The sequence below is a fragment of the Elephas maximus genome, chromosome 10 (genome assembly GCF_024166365.1).
Source record: "Elephas maximus indicus isolate mEleMax1 chromosome 10, mEleMax1 primary haplotype, whole genome shotgun sequence".
In the NCBI taxonomy this organism is placed as follows: domain Eukaryota; kingdom Metazoa; phylum Chordata; class Mammalia; order Proboscidea; family Elephantidae; genus Elephas; species Elephas maximus.
This window is the reverse complement of record NC_064828.1, coordinates 74,122,021-74,137,130: the sequence shown is the minus strand read 5'-3', so window position 1 is coordinate 74,137,130 and position 15,110 is coordinate 74,122,021. Positions and strand designations below refer to the sequence as shown.

At 36.2% G+C, this 15,110-nt stretch overlaps 1 protein-coding gene across 1 annotated transcript in view; it reads right to left on the bottom strand.

Moving 5' to 3' along the window:
- The window catches only part of HIF1A (hypoxia inducible factor 1 subunit alpha), a 51,847-nt gene that overhangs the window by 15,144 nt on the left and 21,593 nt on the right, over positions 1–15,110 (bottom strand). The window contains exons 2-7 of the mRNA XM_049899303.1: positions 12,172–12,362; positions 11,431–11,576; positions 11,262–11,346; positions 6,507–6,619; positions 5,509–5,711; positions 651–757 (exon numbers count right to left, since the gene is read on the bottom strand). Of these exons, the coding sequence (XP_049755260.1) occupies positions 651–757; positions 5,509–5,711; positions 6,507–6,619; positions 11,262–11,346; positions 11,431–11,576; positions 12,172–12,362 (845 nt within the window). The remainder of the gene's footprint in view (positions 1–650; positions 758–5,508; positions 5,712–6,506; positions 6,620–11,261; positions 11,347–11,430; positions 11,577–12,171; positions 12,363–15,110) is intronic.

Below are 15,110 nucleotides of genomic sequence, written 5' to 3'. Positions count from 1 at the left end.
TTTTTCAGAAGTAGATTGCCAGGCCTTTCTTCCCTGGGTAAACTCAAACCACCAACCTTCCAGTTAGCAGCAGAGTGTGTGGACTCACAATGGTGATGTCATGAGTGTTTGGGCCCTGACTGCAGACTTGAGCACATCCTGCAGCTCAACACTCAGGCATCCCCAATCATGTTGTGAAGTTATGTTTAGGTGTAGATTAATCATCAAGTGAGAAATCCCAAAGTAAAACTTTGAACATGACTTATTTCAGCAAAATCCAGAATCACATCTTGTGTCAAGAGCACTTGTTACTATCTGTGCCTAATGCTGATCATTGATTCATTCAGCCATTTTCTGTGTATCTTTTTTGTGTCAACCCCTGTTCTGAGTATTTAGGTATGGATTCTGAAAACGAAGCTTTAATTTTTTTTTTTTTGAGTCTTTGTATTTAAAAGGCCAGGAAAGTATTATATATATTAAGTACTTTTAATAAAACTGGTATTGGTTGTAACAAATATACAAAATACATTTAATGGTCAAGATCCCTTATGAAAGGTCCAGTCTAGGAAGACTGGTTAATTTTAACCAAAAAGCTAGATATATAATCAAGCAGCAAAGAGACTGCAAGAGTTCAACAATTAAAAGATGCTTGAGTTCCTCGTTGTACTTACTATCGTGATGAGTTTTGGTCAGATGATCAGAGTCCAAAGCGTGATAATAGTCATAAATTGAGCGACCCAAAAGTTCTTCTGGCTCATATCCCATCAATTCAGTAATTCTGTTATGTAAGAAAATAAGTAATCATAAGTTGAATGATCCAAAAGTTCTCGACTCATATCCTGTTAATTCTGTTAAGTAAAATTGTAAGTAAAACAATAAATCAGAGACTAAACGGTAAAGAAAAACTTTGCTTCTCCAGAGTAATTGATACACACTTATTTTCTGGACGTACATACTTTTGGTAACAAGGCAGAATATTAATAAAGTACTGCTAAATTAAATAATGAAAATTATAAAGGTAGTTGTCTTAGTTATCAAGTGCTGCTATAACAGAAATACAAGTGGATGGCTTTAACAAAGAGAAATTTATTCTCTCACAGTTTAGTAGGCTACAAGTTCAAATTCAGGGCATCAGCTCTGGGGGAAGGTCCTTGTCATCAGTTTTCCCTTGGTCAAGGAACTTCTCAGGCACAAGGACCCTGGGTCCAAAGGACGAACTCTGCTCCCAGTGTAGCTTTCTTGGTAGTATGAGGTCCCCGTGTCTCTCTGCTCACATCTCTTTTATATCTCAAAAGAGAATGGCTCAGGACACTATCTAATCTTGTAGATCTCATCAATATAACTGGCACTAATCCATCTCATTCACATCATAGTGACAGGGTTTATAACGTATAGGGGAAAGCACATCAGATGATGAGATGGTAGACGGTTGTACAATACAGGGAATCATGACTTAGCCAAGTTGACAGATACTTTTGGGGGACACAATTCTATCCATGACAGTAGTCACTGACCTTTAACTTAACATACAAAGTTTATAGCTTTATTTTCCATGAAACCATATTCTTATATAACAATCTTTAAGCAAAGGCCTCACTTAAGGGGATCAGTATGCACTACAAAATTCTAATATCATCAACCAAAGATCACACTACATGATACCTAAAAGAATATCTATTATGTTGGTTTTAGAAGGTGCTCCTGTACTTAAGTTTTTGAAATTAAGTACATGAGATTATGGGAATTCATTTCAGATGAAACACTGATATCAAATTGAAAATGACCTGGAAAGTAATCCAGTCATTTCATCCAGTTACCTGGAAGATCCTTTATGACAGAGATTAGATCTTATTACTCTCTGCAACCACAGTCTGAAATGGAACTCACATCATGAGAAAGAGAAAGCTGTCTTAGCACCATGCTAAATGGGAATGTTCTCTTTAAAGCCTTTCTGGGAACAAAATATGAGTTAAGGTTTTAGATTTTTCTGTCTTTAGATTCAAAGTACTTACTTACTGAGGTGCAAAGGAAGTTACATAATGTACTATGTGTCCAAAAAAAACACCCAAAAACCCACTGACTACAAAAGGCACATAGAGAAGATACCCTTCTTCTAAGTATAAAAGTAATGCTGCTTGCGCTGCCACACTGCAAGCAAGATCTTCCATAATTTATTCCAAAATCAGTAAGTATATAGATGTATAGAAAGCTGACTTGTAAAAAATGAACTCTGAGTTCTTTACAAAAGGATATCCCAAAACACGGCAACACTAGGTGGCAGCATTACGAAGGAAAATACTGCTATAAAAAAAACTTATTTAAATTTTGTTTTAAAAATCATTTTAATTGGTCTTACAGGATATACATTTAAATAGAATTCCTATGGAATTAACTTTTTTTTCATTAATCAAACATTTATATGCCTATGTGTGACTACCATTGTTCTAGTGTGAAAATACAGACAAAACATAACTTTTGAACCAAACGTAGCTTGCCTGATACACTTTCCACACTACTTATGAAACAATGTGGTAAGTACAGTGATGGGAATCCATGCATGGGCCACCCCTATCAACAAGGAATGATGGCGTAAGGAACAGCTTCTAATAGGAGATACTTAATGAGCTTAGAAGAGAGCCAAAAAGAAAACAAAAGCATTTCAGGAAGAAGGTATACCACAAGCAAAGAGAGAGTGAGAATATGCTTGATAGTGTACAGGTAACTAAGATCCTGATGTGGCTGGCAGGGGCAGAGTGTGATGCGGGGAGTGGAGAGAGATGAGGGTGGAGAAGTAGATAGGAGGATCAGATCAGGGAGTGCCTCAGAGGTCACTAAGAAGCTTTGACTTAATCATATGTCAATCAGTGCTTCTCAATCTGGGGTGTATATATCACTAAGGGATTCAAGCAGTCACAATATAAACAGAATACATTTTCCTAGAAGGTCAATTCTGTTCATATTTGAGGGAGAAAGGTAAAGTTAATTTAACTTTAGAAAATTACATAATTTATATTCTATAACAAAAGGGGAGTGGGCTTCAAAAAATTTGCTCAAAAAGTGTTTTTAATGGATTAGGAAACCTTTGGTGAAAAAAAAAAAATACATAATATACTATGTGTCTAAAAAACACAACTATACTGTGTACCACTCATTGTAAGCTTCTTGAGGACAGGGACTTTGCTTCTACTATAGTATAAGTTAGTGTCATGAACACACTACTTGATCAAATGTGCTGTAATCAGGGTTTTTTTTTAATAAGTGTAAATTATTCAGTACAGTAAATAAATAGCTGCTTGTAGGATTTTTTTTTTTTTGCTGTTAGAAGATAAGTTAGATCTCCTTAAAACTGGGCATTTTTTCCCCTATATCCTGTTCTCAGGGGTTACAGATGTTGAGAAATTACTAGAAAGAGCTCTAACCAGAAAATGATGATCTAATGGTCAAACTCAAGACTGTACTTGATCTCTAAGCTGGCTTTCTTCATTCTGATTCTTCTTGTGATCATTTTGCTAATTTTCTGATATAACCAAAGGAAAATGTTATTCCTGTTCTCATTTTAGAACCTTCATTTTCCTTTCTTCCCAGCTTACCCCTACATTGTTATTTCAAGTAACTTATAAAAATAATTCCTCAAAAAAGGCTGAGAATCTCTGTTCTATCATACAATCACATGAACACTGGCAGTGAACACCATAAAATATGTTTTAGCTTTTCTATCTTCATTCTTCTAAAAATTGACACCAGTAAGGAAGCATTCGCTGTATACACTAGACACTCTCCAAATTCCCTTAATCCTCACAACAGCCTTTTGAGGTATAATCCCTATTTTACAGATAAGTGAGATTTTAAACAATTAAGTACCAAGGCCAAGGCCACACTGCAAGTACCAGGTCTAAATCCAGGATTATCTGATTCCAAAGCCAATGATTTGTCACATTTTCTTGTCCAGTGGAGTAGGGTTTTATTGTCCACTTTATACTACAGCTAAGTTTCCTCAAAAAATCTTCAGGTTAACCTTATTAATGATGAAGAAAATGATGCTTAAAGAGAAAAACTATGATATCCAAAATCATTTGAATTTAGGCAGCAGAGTCATGATTCAACAGTCTGGCAAATGAATCTATGCTTTTATAACCACTATGTTATACTCCTTTACAGTGAAAATGGGACAGGTAAACAACAGTAGAATAAATGCTATGACAGATAAGTACAAGGAACAGTGTAGTTTTTTTTTTTTTTTTTGAAGGAATAAGGAAAGTTCCACAAAGGAGCTGTAGATGTTGTAGGTGGCTCTTGGGAGGTAAGTATGTGTTAAGAGGTAAAGAAAACTTCATGGCAAAGTGGGCAAGTATATGCAAAGGCACTGAGATATTAATACACGTGGGGAGCTCTCTGGTTATAGGGTGTTTAAGGCCAAATTAGGAGAAAGGGGACCATGAAGAGGCCTCTTTCCTTATGATTACTTTGCAGAGGTGGAGACGGGTTAGATTGTGAGTATCTCTGTTTGCCATACTAAGTTTAGATTTGATTGCATAGGTCTATTCTTCTTTCACCCTTTCAAAATGCATATCTTTTGACAAATAAAAATCTCCTACTCACCTATAATATTTTTATAATCAAAATGTTTTATGTGTGAAGATGAAGGGGGGCAACTGAAGCATTTTTAACAGGAGAATACCATGATCTGGTTTTCACATTTGGAAGTCCACTTTCTGGCAACCTGGATGAGAAATTACAAGGGCACAACTCTGTTGGCAGAGATGCAGCTCACAAGACTATGCAACAGTTCAGCAAAAGGGAATAATGAGCTGAAGAATGTAATGGCAAAGACAGGAATGGATCAAGGAATATTTAGTAGATAACATCTATAAGAGCTAGAGACCAAATGGGTGTAGACAATGAGGGTAAAGGAAAAGGTAAAGATGACTTCCAAGTGTTTGCTAGGACAATGCATCTACACAGTAGTGTTATTAACCACAACGGGGAGGAAGAAAAGCAGCTTTTGATGATGCTATTTTGGAGCAGCAGCTCAGTTAGAGAGATATTTAGTTTATAACACAGAAGAATATCTGGATAGGAAGAAGGTAATTAAATAGAAATAGCTAGAGATATGGATTTGGGAAATGGCAACAGAAACCACGGGCAGGGCTAAAACTGCTCAGGGAAAATGTAAAGGGTGAAGAGATAACCAAAAACTTCCCTTTTAGTCCACAACCAAAAACCAATCTATACTTCCTCAGAATGTGCATTGTGAATGCTTTTGAAATGTATTTATTTTCTCTCTTTAAATACATAGAGGTCTTAAAGGAAAGAGAACTCATGTTAATAATTTTTATATAGTACCTGATACAGTTACTTATACATAGTAAGCATTCAGTAAATGTAGCTGACTTAATTTACAAAGTTAATCTAATGTTACTGAGCTCCAGCTTAGTCAAAGAGTATACCAATGAATCTTTACTACAGTGAATATTAAAAAATGCTGTAGACAAACTAAAAATTTCAAATTATATTTTATATCTAATTTACCTTTCATCACAATAAGAAAATTTCATGTCCAGGCTGTGACGACTGAGAAAAGTCTTGCTATCTAAAGGAACTTCAATATTTGATGGGTGAGGAATGGGTTCACATATCAGCACCAAACATGTCATAGGTGGTTTCTTATACCCACACTGAGATTGGTTACTGTTGGTGTCGTATACATGAATATGGCCTGTGCAATGAAGTACCTGTGTATGAAGATGAAGAAAAAAAAAAAAAAATTTTTTTTTTTTTTTTTAAATTTATAACACTAGAAAAAAACAAAATGCAGACATAGTAGTTGAGTCCGACATGGCAAGTAAGCTTTGATAAAATTCACTGTCATTACCATAACTAGAAAATATTTTGATAACCAATAAATGTTTTCCCTTTGATACCACCCATGACATACTACTCCCCCAGTATCGTAGACTACTTTTTAAAAAATTCCCCTTATACAAGTCTGGCTGCCTTTTCATTCATCTGGTCATCATAGCCGCTTGGGAGTTATTTCTTACTCTGATGACCGTTTCAACAGCGAGCAAAGAAGTGGCAGGTACCTTCAGGAGATGCTGTTTTGGGAAGGAAAGGAACTAGAAAGACATTTGAACTAAATCATTAAGTACTATAAGTAAAGGAATACACTAAATAAGTATGAGTTTAGACTTCAACAATAAATTTTCTAAAGCATAAGCTTTATGAACATGAAAATTTTCATACAAATTACTTTTGGCTTTGGTCAATCAATTAATCTCATTTTTTTATTCTTTAGATATCTGTTTGAATCATGCTTTCCTAGAGTTTGGTTTTTCTACACTGTTTTGGATTTTGGGGGACCACACACAAATTAGTTCAAAGTTCAAATGTTAAATCTGCAAATGCCAAGGCACAACTGTTAAGTTTTCCCCCACAATTCTAATGATATCTTCATATTAGCAATGTCAAGATATATGAATTAATCTCTAAATCAAATACATTAATACTCACAAATTGTTCTAATTTACCTTCCATGTTGCAGACTTTATGTTCATAGTTCTCCCCCGGCTAGTTAGGGTACACTTCATTCTGAGAAAAAAGCTTCGTTGTGTGTTTTGCTCTTTACCCTTTTTCACAGGGCCTTAATGAAAGCAAGAAATAAAGTTTAAAATTACCTATACAAGTTTGTTATAGTAAGAGTAGCAAGATGTTCAGCACCTAGGTGCTATTCAGTTAAATTTCTCAGCATGAACAGTGATTCACACCCCTTTTCCCACTCCAATACAGGTGACAAACTCCAACCAGTTAACAGTGGTTCATGACTACAGTGATTTCCTGAGCTCATGGGAAAATCTGTATTTAGTATAACAGTTAATCATTTCACATTCAAGCCAGTAAACCTGATCAAACTATTGAGGAAATACTAATATGCTATAAATTCACTCTATAACTGTGTTATCAATGTACACCCCAAAAGACAGCTTCAACAAACTCATCCTATACTATATTAAACATCTTAGTGTAATTTGTAATATGCGCTCCATATATTTATTGCACTTTCAAAATAGCAACTTCCTTTTTAATAGCAAATAGCATTTTTATATATCTGCTTTCCCCTTAAATCTCCCTGTAAAGCAGGCAAGTAATTATTTCTGCTTTGTTACTAGAAAAAAAAAATTATATTGTGTGACTTATCAAAAGCTACAAAAATAAAGCGAAGTCAGAAATTAAATAAATTCAAGTCTGTTTACTCCTATTTCAAAGCTCATCTAACTAAAAAATGAGATTACACTCAAGTGAGTATGCAAACAGCAACTTGATTTATCTTCATTGGCCAGACTGGTTCAAAACAAATAGAAACTTATTATTTAGGGCCTGGACTAGATATTGCAGGCTATACAAAAATGAATAAGATGCACTGTCTGCCCTGGAGAAGTTAAAAACGTAGTAAATGTAGTTATAAGGCCAACAACAACAAAACAGTCCTGAGTAAGTGCCTCAAAACTTGTAAGAATGCTTTAAAAGAAGGAGAGAAACTAGAACAATAACTTAGTTAGGGGGAGCCAAGAAGGCTTCTTTGAAAAAAGGAACATTACAATTTCAAGCAGAGATAGGTTAGAAGGGTATCCCAGACAGACGGAAGAGAATGAAAAGAATGGAGGTAGAAAAATAGCACATGTTTGGGGAACACAGTACAGTTTGGTTGCAGAATAAATTGTAAAACGAAACTAAAAGCAAAGGTTAGGGCTATAACGAGGGAGGACCCCTGCACGCCAAACTGAGGAGTTCAGCCTTAAATGAACAACATGGAGCCTCCCTCTAAAAGTGTTGAATTGAGAAGTGAGTTAGGAAGTACAATGAGAAACTCAAATAACAACCTGGCAGCAATGTGTTAGAATTGGAATGCAGTTATGGTATTGAGGGGCTGAGCCAATACCAGTAGTAGGAATGAAAATAAGGGTGGCAGAAGAAAAATGAAGAGGTAGAATCTATACAAACTTAAAAACTGATGGAAATAAGGGAGGAAAGAAATCCAAAAAGATCTGGAGATTTGAAGGCTAGTATACTGAAAGAAAAGTGTTAATATGAAAAATAAACAAAGGTAAGTTTAAATTTAGGCATGGTTAACTAGAAATGCTGGACTCTTGAGGAAGATGTTCATACCCATATTTAATAATGGAACTAGGAAAGTTGAGGGCAGTCCCGGTGTTGATGCAAGTTATTTGGGTCTACTTAAACAAGGACTGAATTTGCCTTCTCTGGAATTATTCCAGTGTGGACTTTATAAAGAAGCCACAAGAACCATACCAGTCTTGGTGATGGGAGTAGGTACATGTGTGGTGGTGGTGGCAATAGAGACCCACACATAAACTCCTTGAGGTATTTCCAGTCCTTCATAATCTGAACTTGAGCTGGACTGACCTCTGGAAGCCCAAGGCCTTTAAATGGAGGCACCCAGATAAATGTAAAAAAAAAAAAAGTAATTGAAAAGTACTAGCATTTTCCTAATGAAAAAACATATTAAGAGAAATAAATTTTAAGTTTTCTAAAAATAAATGACATTTTGTAGTAATTTAAAAAAGTCTAAAGCATCTTTTTAGAATTTAAATGAAAGAATAAAATGACTATGTTGTGTAAACACACTTAGTGTATCATTAAAATGTGACACTTTGCAGCAGCCCCTCTTTAAGTGAAAATCTGCAGTTTAGTTTCCCAGCAAAACATCAAAAATCCATTACCTACATTAGAAATTATTTTTAAAAATGTTCATGTGCTATTAAAACAGAACATTTTGGTTCAAAACATGCATTTAAACCAGATTAAGTAGGCTATATCTAATTTAGAATACATTAACATTATTACCCAATCAAAAAAGACTTCCTAATATCCATCCATTTATTGTCTAGCCCAAGAGCCAGTAAACTATGGCCTGTGGGCTAAATCTTTATTCATAGGACTGAATGGCTGGCTCACAAAGCCCTTTACAGGATAAGTTTGCATAAAGCCTAACAATTTATGAAACATCAAAAAGGTTAAAATGTCAACAAGAATCTTATTTTCTAAAGTAGGAACTGAAAATTTCTAGACATGAACTGCCTGTTTAGTTGTACTAACTGCAAAATAAGGAAGGTAATCCTGTAATATGAAGAGTTCTAAAGTAATTTAATAAACTAAAAAGCACTGTTCTTTCATTTAATAAAAAGTCAATTAAGTAACAGATGAAAAATAAACTCCGTAAGTTAAAATTTTTTTCCTTTTCAAATAGATCAAGATAATGTACACCATTGTCTGTTTTTATTACATGTGTCTACTTTTCTCAAAAGTTGCTCTCTCTCTTGAGCTGAAAAATACCTCACCTTTGCAGCATCCTCATCTACTTAGAAAGTCCTGAGCTATAGGAAGCACTGAGTAGCCAGTACACACCTTAAAGTCTAAACACTGAAATTCATATAGTAAATTCGTTGGCAACCCACTTAAGTCACTGCTCAGAGTGTATTTACTTATCTTTTATATCGAATTATAATTAAGTACAAACTGCCTTTGTTTTCCAAGTTCACAATAAATACACAGTATGAAATTAAAAAAAAAAAGAAGAGAGCTCCTACTGACAGGGTACGAAATGTCAGCAAAATGTAGTGATAGTCCAGTAACATGAAAAGAGCTCTAAATACTAATGTGTGAATTCTGGAGCCCCTCCACTTGAGTTCAACCCAGGCTCTGCCCCTTATAAACCAAGTAATCTTGGGCAAGTTACCCGAAAATTCTCTGTGCCTCAGTTTCCTCATCTGTAACACAGAAACAGTAACAATAGCTTTACAGGGTTTATATGAGGAATAAAGGAGTGAAGGCATATAAAATGCAGAGAATAGTGCCCTGGCTCAGAGTAATCTCTCTATAACCCATTGCTGTTAGAGCTGATCCAACTCATAGCAATCCTATAGGACAGAGCAGAACTGCCCCATAGGGTTTCCAAGGCTGTAATCTTTACAGAAGCAGGCTGCTATGTCTTTCTCCCACGAACAGCTGGTGGATTTGAATTGCTAACCTTTTGGTTAGCAGCCAAGTGCTTCAACCACTGCACCACCAGGGCTCCTTAATCTCTCCATAGAAGTTTTAGCTGTTTTATTATAAATGAGATGTAATGAAAATGAAAACCATAAAAAATTATTCAAGAACTACTGTAAACTTCAGATTTTTTAATACAGAAGCAAACAAACTTACATACTTAAATTGGAGACCAGCAAAGTACAGCTGCAGAGCATAATAACAAGTTTTCATCATGGTAACTTTCAGTTGGGAAAGGTTACATTATGATCAGTATGCTCTGTGTAAGAAGGCACAGTGTGAAAAGCCTTTTATTTGTTAAATAAAATTTATTCATAATTCAAGAGGTATTTTCCAAAATCTCAGAACATCTGATTACTTGAAAAAATTGGCAGTTATTATACTCTTTAAAGGAGCCCTAGTTGCACAGTGGTTAAAGCACTTGGCCACTAGCCAAAAGGTTGATGGCTGGAACCTACCAGCTGCCCCCTAGGAGAAGGATGTGGCAGACTGTTTCCATAAAGGTTTGCAGCCTTGGAAACCCTATGGGGCAGTTCTGCTGTGTCCTATAAGGTTGCTGTGAGTCAGAATCGATGCAAGCCCAACGGGTTAGGGTTTTATGGTATACTTTTTAAGTTCTGGTGAACTTACTCACTCCCCTTGCCCTTAGGCCTTTAGAAAGGTTGCACCCAAACTAGCACCTCAATTTTAATTATCTGCCTAAAATCCTCATACCTGTCATCTGTACCATGATTTTCCCTTGCCTTAAAGTTGCATTTTAATTTTTGATTCCTTTGGCCCTAATTTTTATTTATTTTTATCTTTTATTTTATATATGTTTTTCTCTCTGGGTGGCGCAACTGGTTAAGTGCCTGACTACTAGCTGAAAGGTTGGCTGTTCAAAACCACCCATAAACACCTCAAAAGACAGGCCTGGTGATCTGCTTTGAAAAGCTCACAGCCTTGAAAACCCTGTGAAGCAATTCTACTCTGCACACACGGGGTCACCACGAGTCAGAACTGACTCAATGGCAACTAACAATAACATAGAATTAGGTGGGCTTTTACGAAATACCTGAAAATTAGAACAACATAGTTTTAACAAAGAATAGAAGAACATTTAATTAAACATGAAGTTTTGCCTTAAGCTAGTACAATAGCAGAATTTATAAACTGGTTAACAGTATCTGATTATATAAAACAACTTGTTATATTAAATCAAAGAGTACACTTCTCACCATTTCTGTGGGTAAGCATTTCTCTCATTTCCTCATGGTCACACGGATGAGTAAAATCAAACACACTGTGTCCAGTTAATTCAAACTGTAAACACATTTTAAAAAATTAGATCTATGTCATAAAATCAGAAAAACATACAGACGAACTCTTTATATGTGGGTATTCTACCTGAGTTAATCCCATGTATTTGTTCACGTTATCAGAAATGTAAATCATGTCACCATCATCTGTGAGAACCATAACAAAACCATCTAGAGCTTTCAGATAAAAGCAATTCATCTGTGCCTTCATTTCATCTTCAATATCCAAATCACCTAAAAGGGTACAAGAATAGGAAAATAATTAGCTAAAAAGCTATACAATAGTGACATACAGATGTTTTATAAAGTTTTCCCTAGATTTTGATAAATACAGCATCTATTTTATTCTGTACAATTTAATTTTCCCCCTCCCCTGTCACTTGTAACACAGAACAGTCAAAGCCAGAGGCTGGAAAGACTAAAATTAGAATTGACAGCTGCTTTTCATGATTATTTAAAGTGATGCAGCAAGGAACGCTATTGAGAAAGAAAGAAGAGTCATGTTATTAAAAGGAAGATAGGTAGGTAGGAAAGTAGGTAGGGCAGGAGAAAAAGAAAAAGCCAACATTTAAAAAATTCCTGAGTGAAGCTTTAAAAGCAGGTAATAAAAAGTTATTAAAGAAGAATTCAGAACATATTTAAGGGAATAAAGCAAAACAATCTACAATGTAAAGAGGAAGATGATTTCAAAGTAACAAAAATGAAGCTTGGTAAAAATTTTAGAAATACTTTTAATGGGGCATACAAAACTCAAAACATTTTAACCATCTTCTAAAAAAATTTCTAATTCTCATTTTCAGGTCTATTAAATCCTTGTAAAACAACTCACCAGCATCTAGAAGTTTCCTCACACGCAAGTAGCTAATGGTAAGCCTCATAACAGAAGCTTTATCAAGATGCGAGCTGACATTATGGGGAAGAGGCAACTGATGAGCAAGCTCATAAAAAACTTCAGACTCTTTACTTCGCCGAGACCTGGCTGCATCTCGAGACTTTTCTTTTCGGCGTTCAGAACTAATCCTATACAACAACAAAAAAAAAGGGAGAAAAATGTATATGTTAGGGACTCTCACAAGAAGTCCAAGATCAAGCTTTAAACCTGTCTGAAGCAGGTATTTCTTCCAGGCCATGCCAAATTGTAAAGTATGTTTTAATTTTAGCCAAAAAAAAAAAAAAAAACCTTTAAGCTGTATATGAAAGCCATTCAAAAGTAGTCTCAATGTACAGAAACCATGATTAAGTCTAGAGAAACTATCTAAAGTTGTACGTAACAACTTGAAAACAGTTAGTTGTTAAGCAGATAAAATATTAGCTACAAATAGATTTGCCCAGTATTTTTTTTTCTTCTTTTCACTCTAGCACCTTCTGACACTCTACCCTACCGTATGAGCAATACTATGAGCTATAGGCATTTATATTAACAGCTATGATAAGCTACCTTTTTCAGGTTGCCTACTCCCTTAGCTCACCACCCATCTGTTAGTTTGCTTTTTTGCTATGATGCTTGAAGCTCTGCTTAGGTTGGAAGTAACTACACAATGGCCACAAAAATGGACTAAAACATGCCAGCGATCAAGCAACATTTCCTTATGTTGTATACAGGGTCACAATGCATCAGAGCCGACCTGAAGGCAAGTAACAACAACAACACTCCCTTAGCAATCCCTTATCTCTTACTGGCACAACAGTATACCAAGTAAACGCAGGATGTGGCACAATACTAAGAGTTTAAAGGAACAGGCTGGCAAAGATTAATAAAGATGTCAATATAATAATATATCTTGAGAGGCCTCTGCTAAGAATAAATAAAGTGTCATGGATTGAATTGTGTCCCCCCAAATTATGTCAACTTGGCTAGACCATGATTCCCAGTGTTGTGTGGTTATCCTCTGTTTTGTGATCTAATGTAATTATGTGCTGTAAATCCTGGCCTCTATGCCTGTGGTTACAGTCCTATTTGGGAGTGAGTTGTGTTATGTTAATGAGGCATGATTAAGTTATGTTAATGAGGATTACTGTGGCACCACCTTGCGTGAGTCACACCTTTTATCTTACAAGAGATAAAGGGAAAGAGAAGCAAGCAAGCAGAGAGAGGGACCTCACTGCCACTAAGAAAAAAGGGCCAAAAGTGTGTCCTTTGAATGAGAGGTCCCAGTGCTGAGAACCTCCTAGACCCAGGGGAAGGTTGATGCCAAGACACATGGAGATCTCCAAGGAACGCTGGACCCACAAATGCTGACGGGAGACAAGGAACTTCCCTGAGAACCAGCAGAGGGAGACAGCCTTCTCCTAGAGATGGTGCCCTGAATTCAGACTTCTAGCCACCTAAACTGTGAGAGAATAAATTTGTTAAAGCCACCCACTTGCGGTGCTTCTGTTATAGCAGAACTAAATAACTAAGAAAGATTATCACAACTCATAACCAAGCAGAGCTGTCCTCTTTAGGTTAACTGCCTAGCAAAATCTATTCCACCTAGCCCTGTTGAAGGTAAACAAGGCTAAAGCTGGCAAATCTGTAGATTATTTTCTGTCCTTAGTTTCTGTGTCACGTGGAACTCTCAATCCCACTTCTGACACCAACTATGAGGAGGATAACATAAATCAAATCCCCACTTTCTCACTTATCTGTTCAGTTCTGACACCAGCCGCCCATGCAACCCTTCTTCCTCTAACCCTAGCCAACACAGAGCTAGGTCAGATCTCATGAGTTAAAGAATACAGTCCTCCAGGTTCAGACTGCCAAGCAGGCCAAAGACCTCAGATGCCAGCTGCAAGTTTGGGAGTCCACTCAACACCCTCACTTCTGATCTGCTGGCTCCCGCTACTCTCTCGGGTTCAATAATTTGCTAAAAAAAAACTTACACAACTCATGGAAAGTACTATACTTACAATTAAAACTTTACTAAAATCTATACAAAGCAGGATCAGCATAAGGAAAAGGGTGCGTCACCCTCCTGAGGGTGGATGTCTTTGCCAACCAGGAAGCTAATGGTGATTTGATGTCCTGAGCTTTTACTGGGAGTTCTTCATTACATAATGCAAACTCCAGTCCCTTTCCTTTGAGGTTAGTCGGTATCATGAGGTGATCTCGAGGCATCCTAAGATGGGGCTCTCTGGCCTGTCCACCATGAGGTTAATAATCAGGAGTTAAGTCCCTCTGGCCTGGCTAGTTTCTACCTCAGACTCCACTATAACCTGTCAGGTCTGGAGTCCTTATCGAAATTCCAAGGTTCTAGGAATTATCTTTCAGGAGCCAAGGACACAGACCAAATTACTTTGGGCAAAGTTAAATTCTAAAACCTCACAAAACCTCACAGCTTCTTTAATAATTGTTGTTTATTAAAACCTACTATATGCCAAACGCTATATTGTATAAGGTACCAAGTTCTCTCATAACAACTTCTGGATTAAATGTTATACCTATTTTATAGACAAGGAAACTGGAATTCAGAAGATTAATTAACATGTTGGTAGTCACACAGCTAGTTAGTTATGCAGTGGATGGAATTTGAACCCAGGTCTTTTTTACATCAAAATCTTTGCTCTTCCACAGTGCTTTATCTTCTTAATGAAAATGCTAAGACATTGCTGCAAGAAACCAAAAGAGACCTACATAAGTGGAAAAACGTACCTTGCTCACGGATAGGAACTTAATATTGTAAAAATGTCTAATCTACCAAAAGCAATCTGTAGATTTAATGCAATTCCAATCCAAATGCCAATGACATTTTTTAATGAGATGGAGAAACAAATCACCAACTTCATATG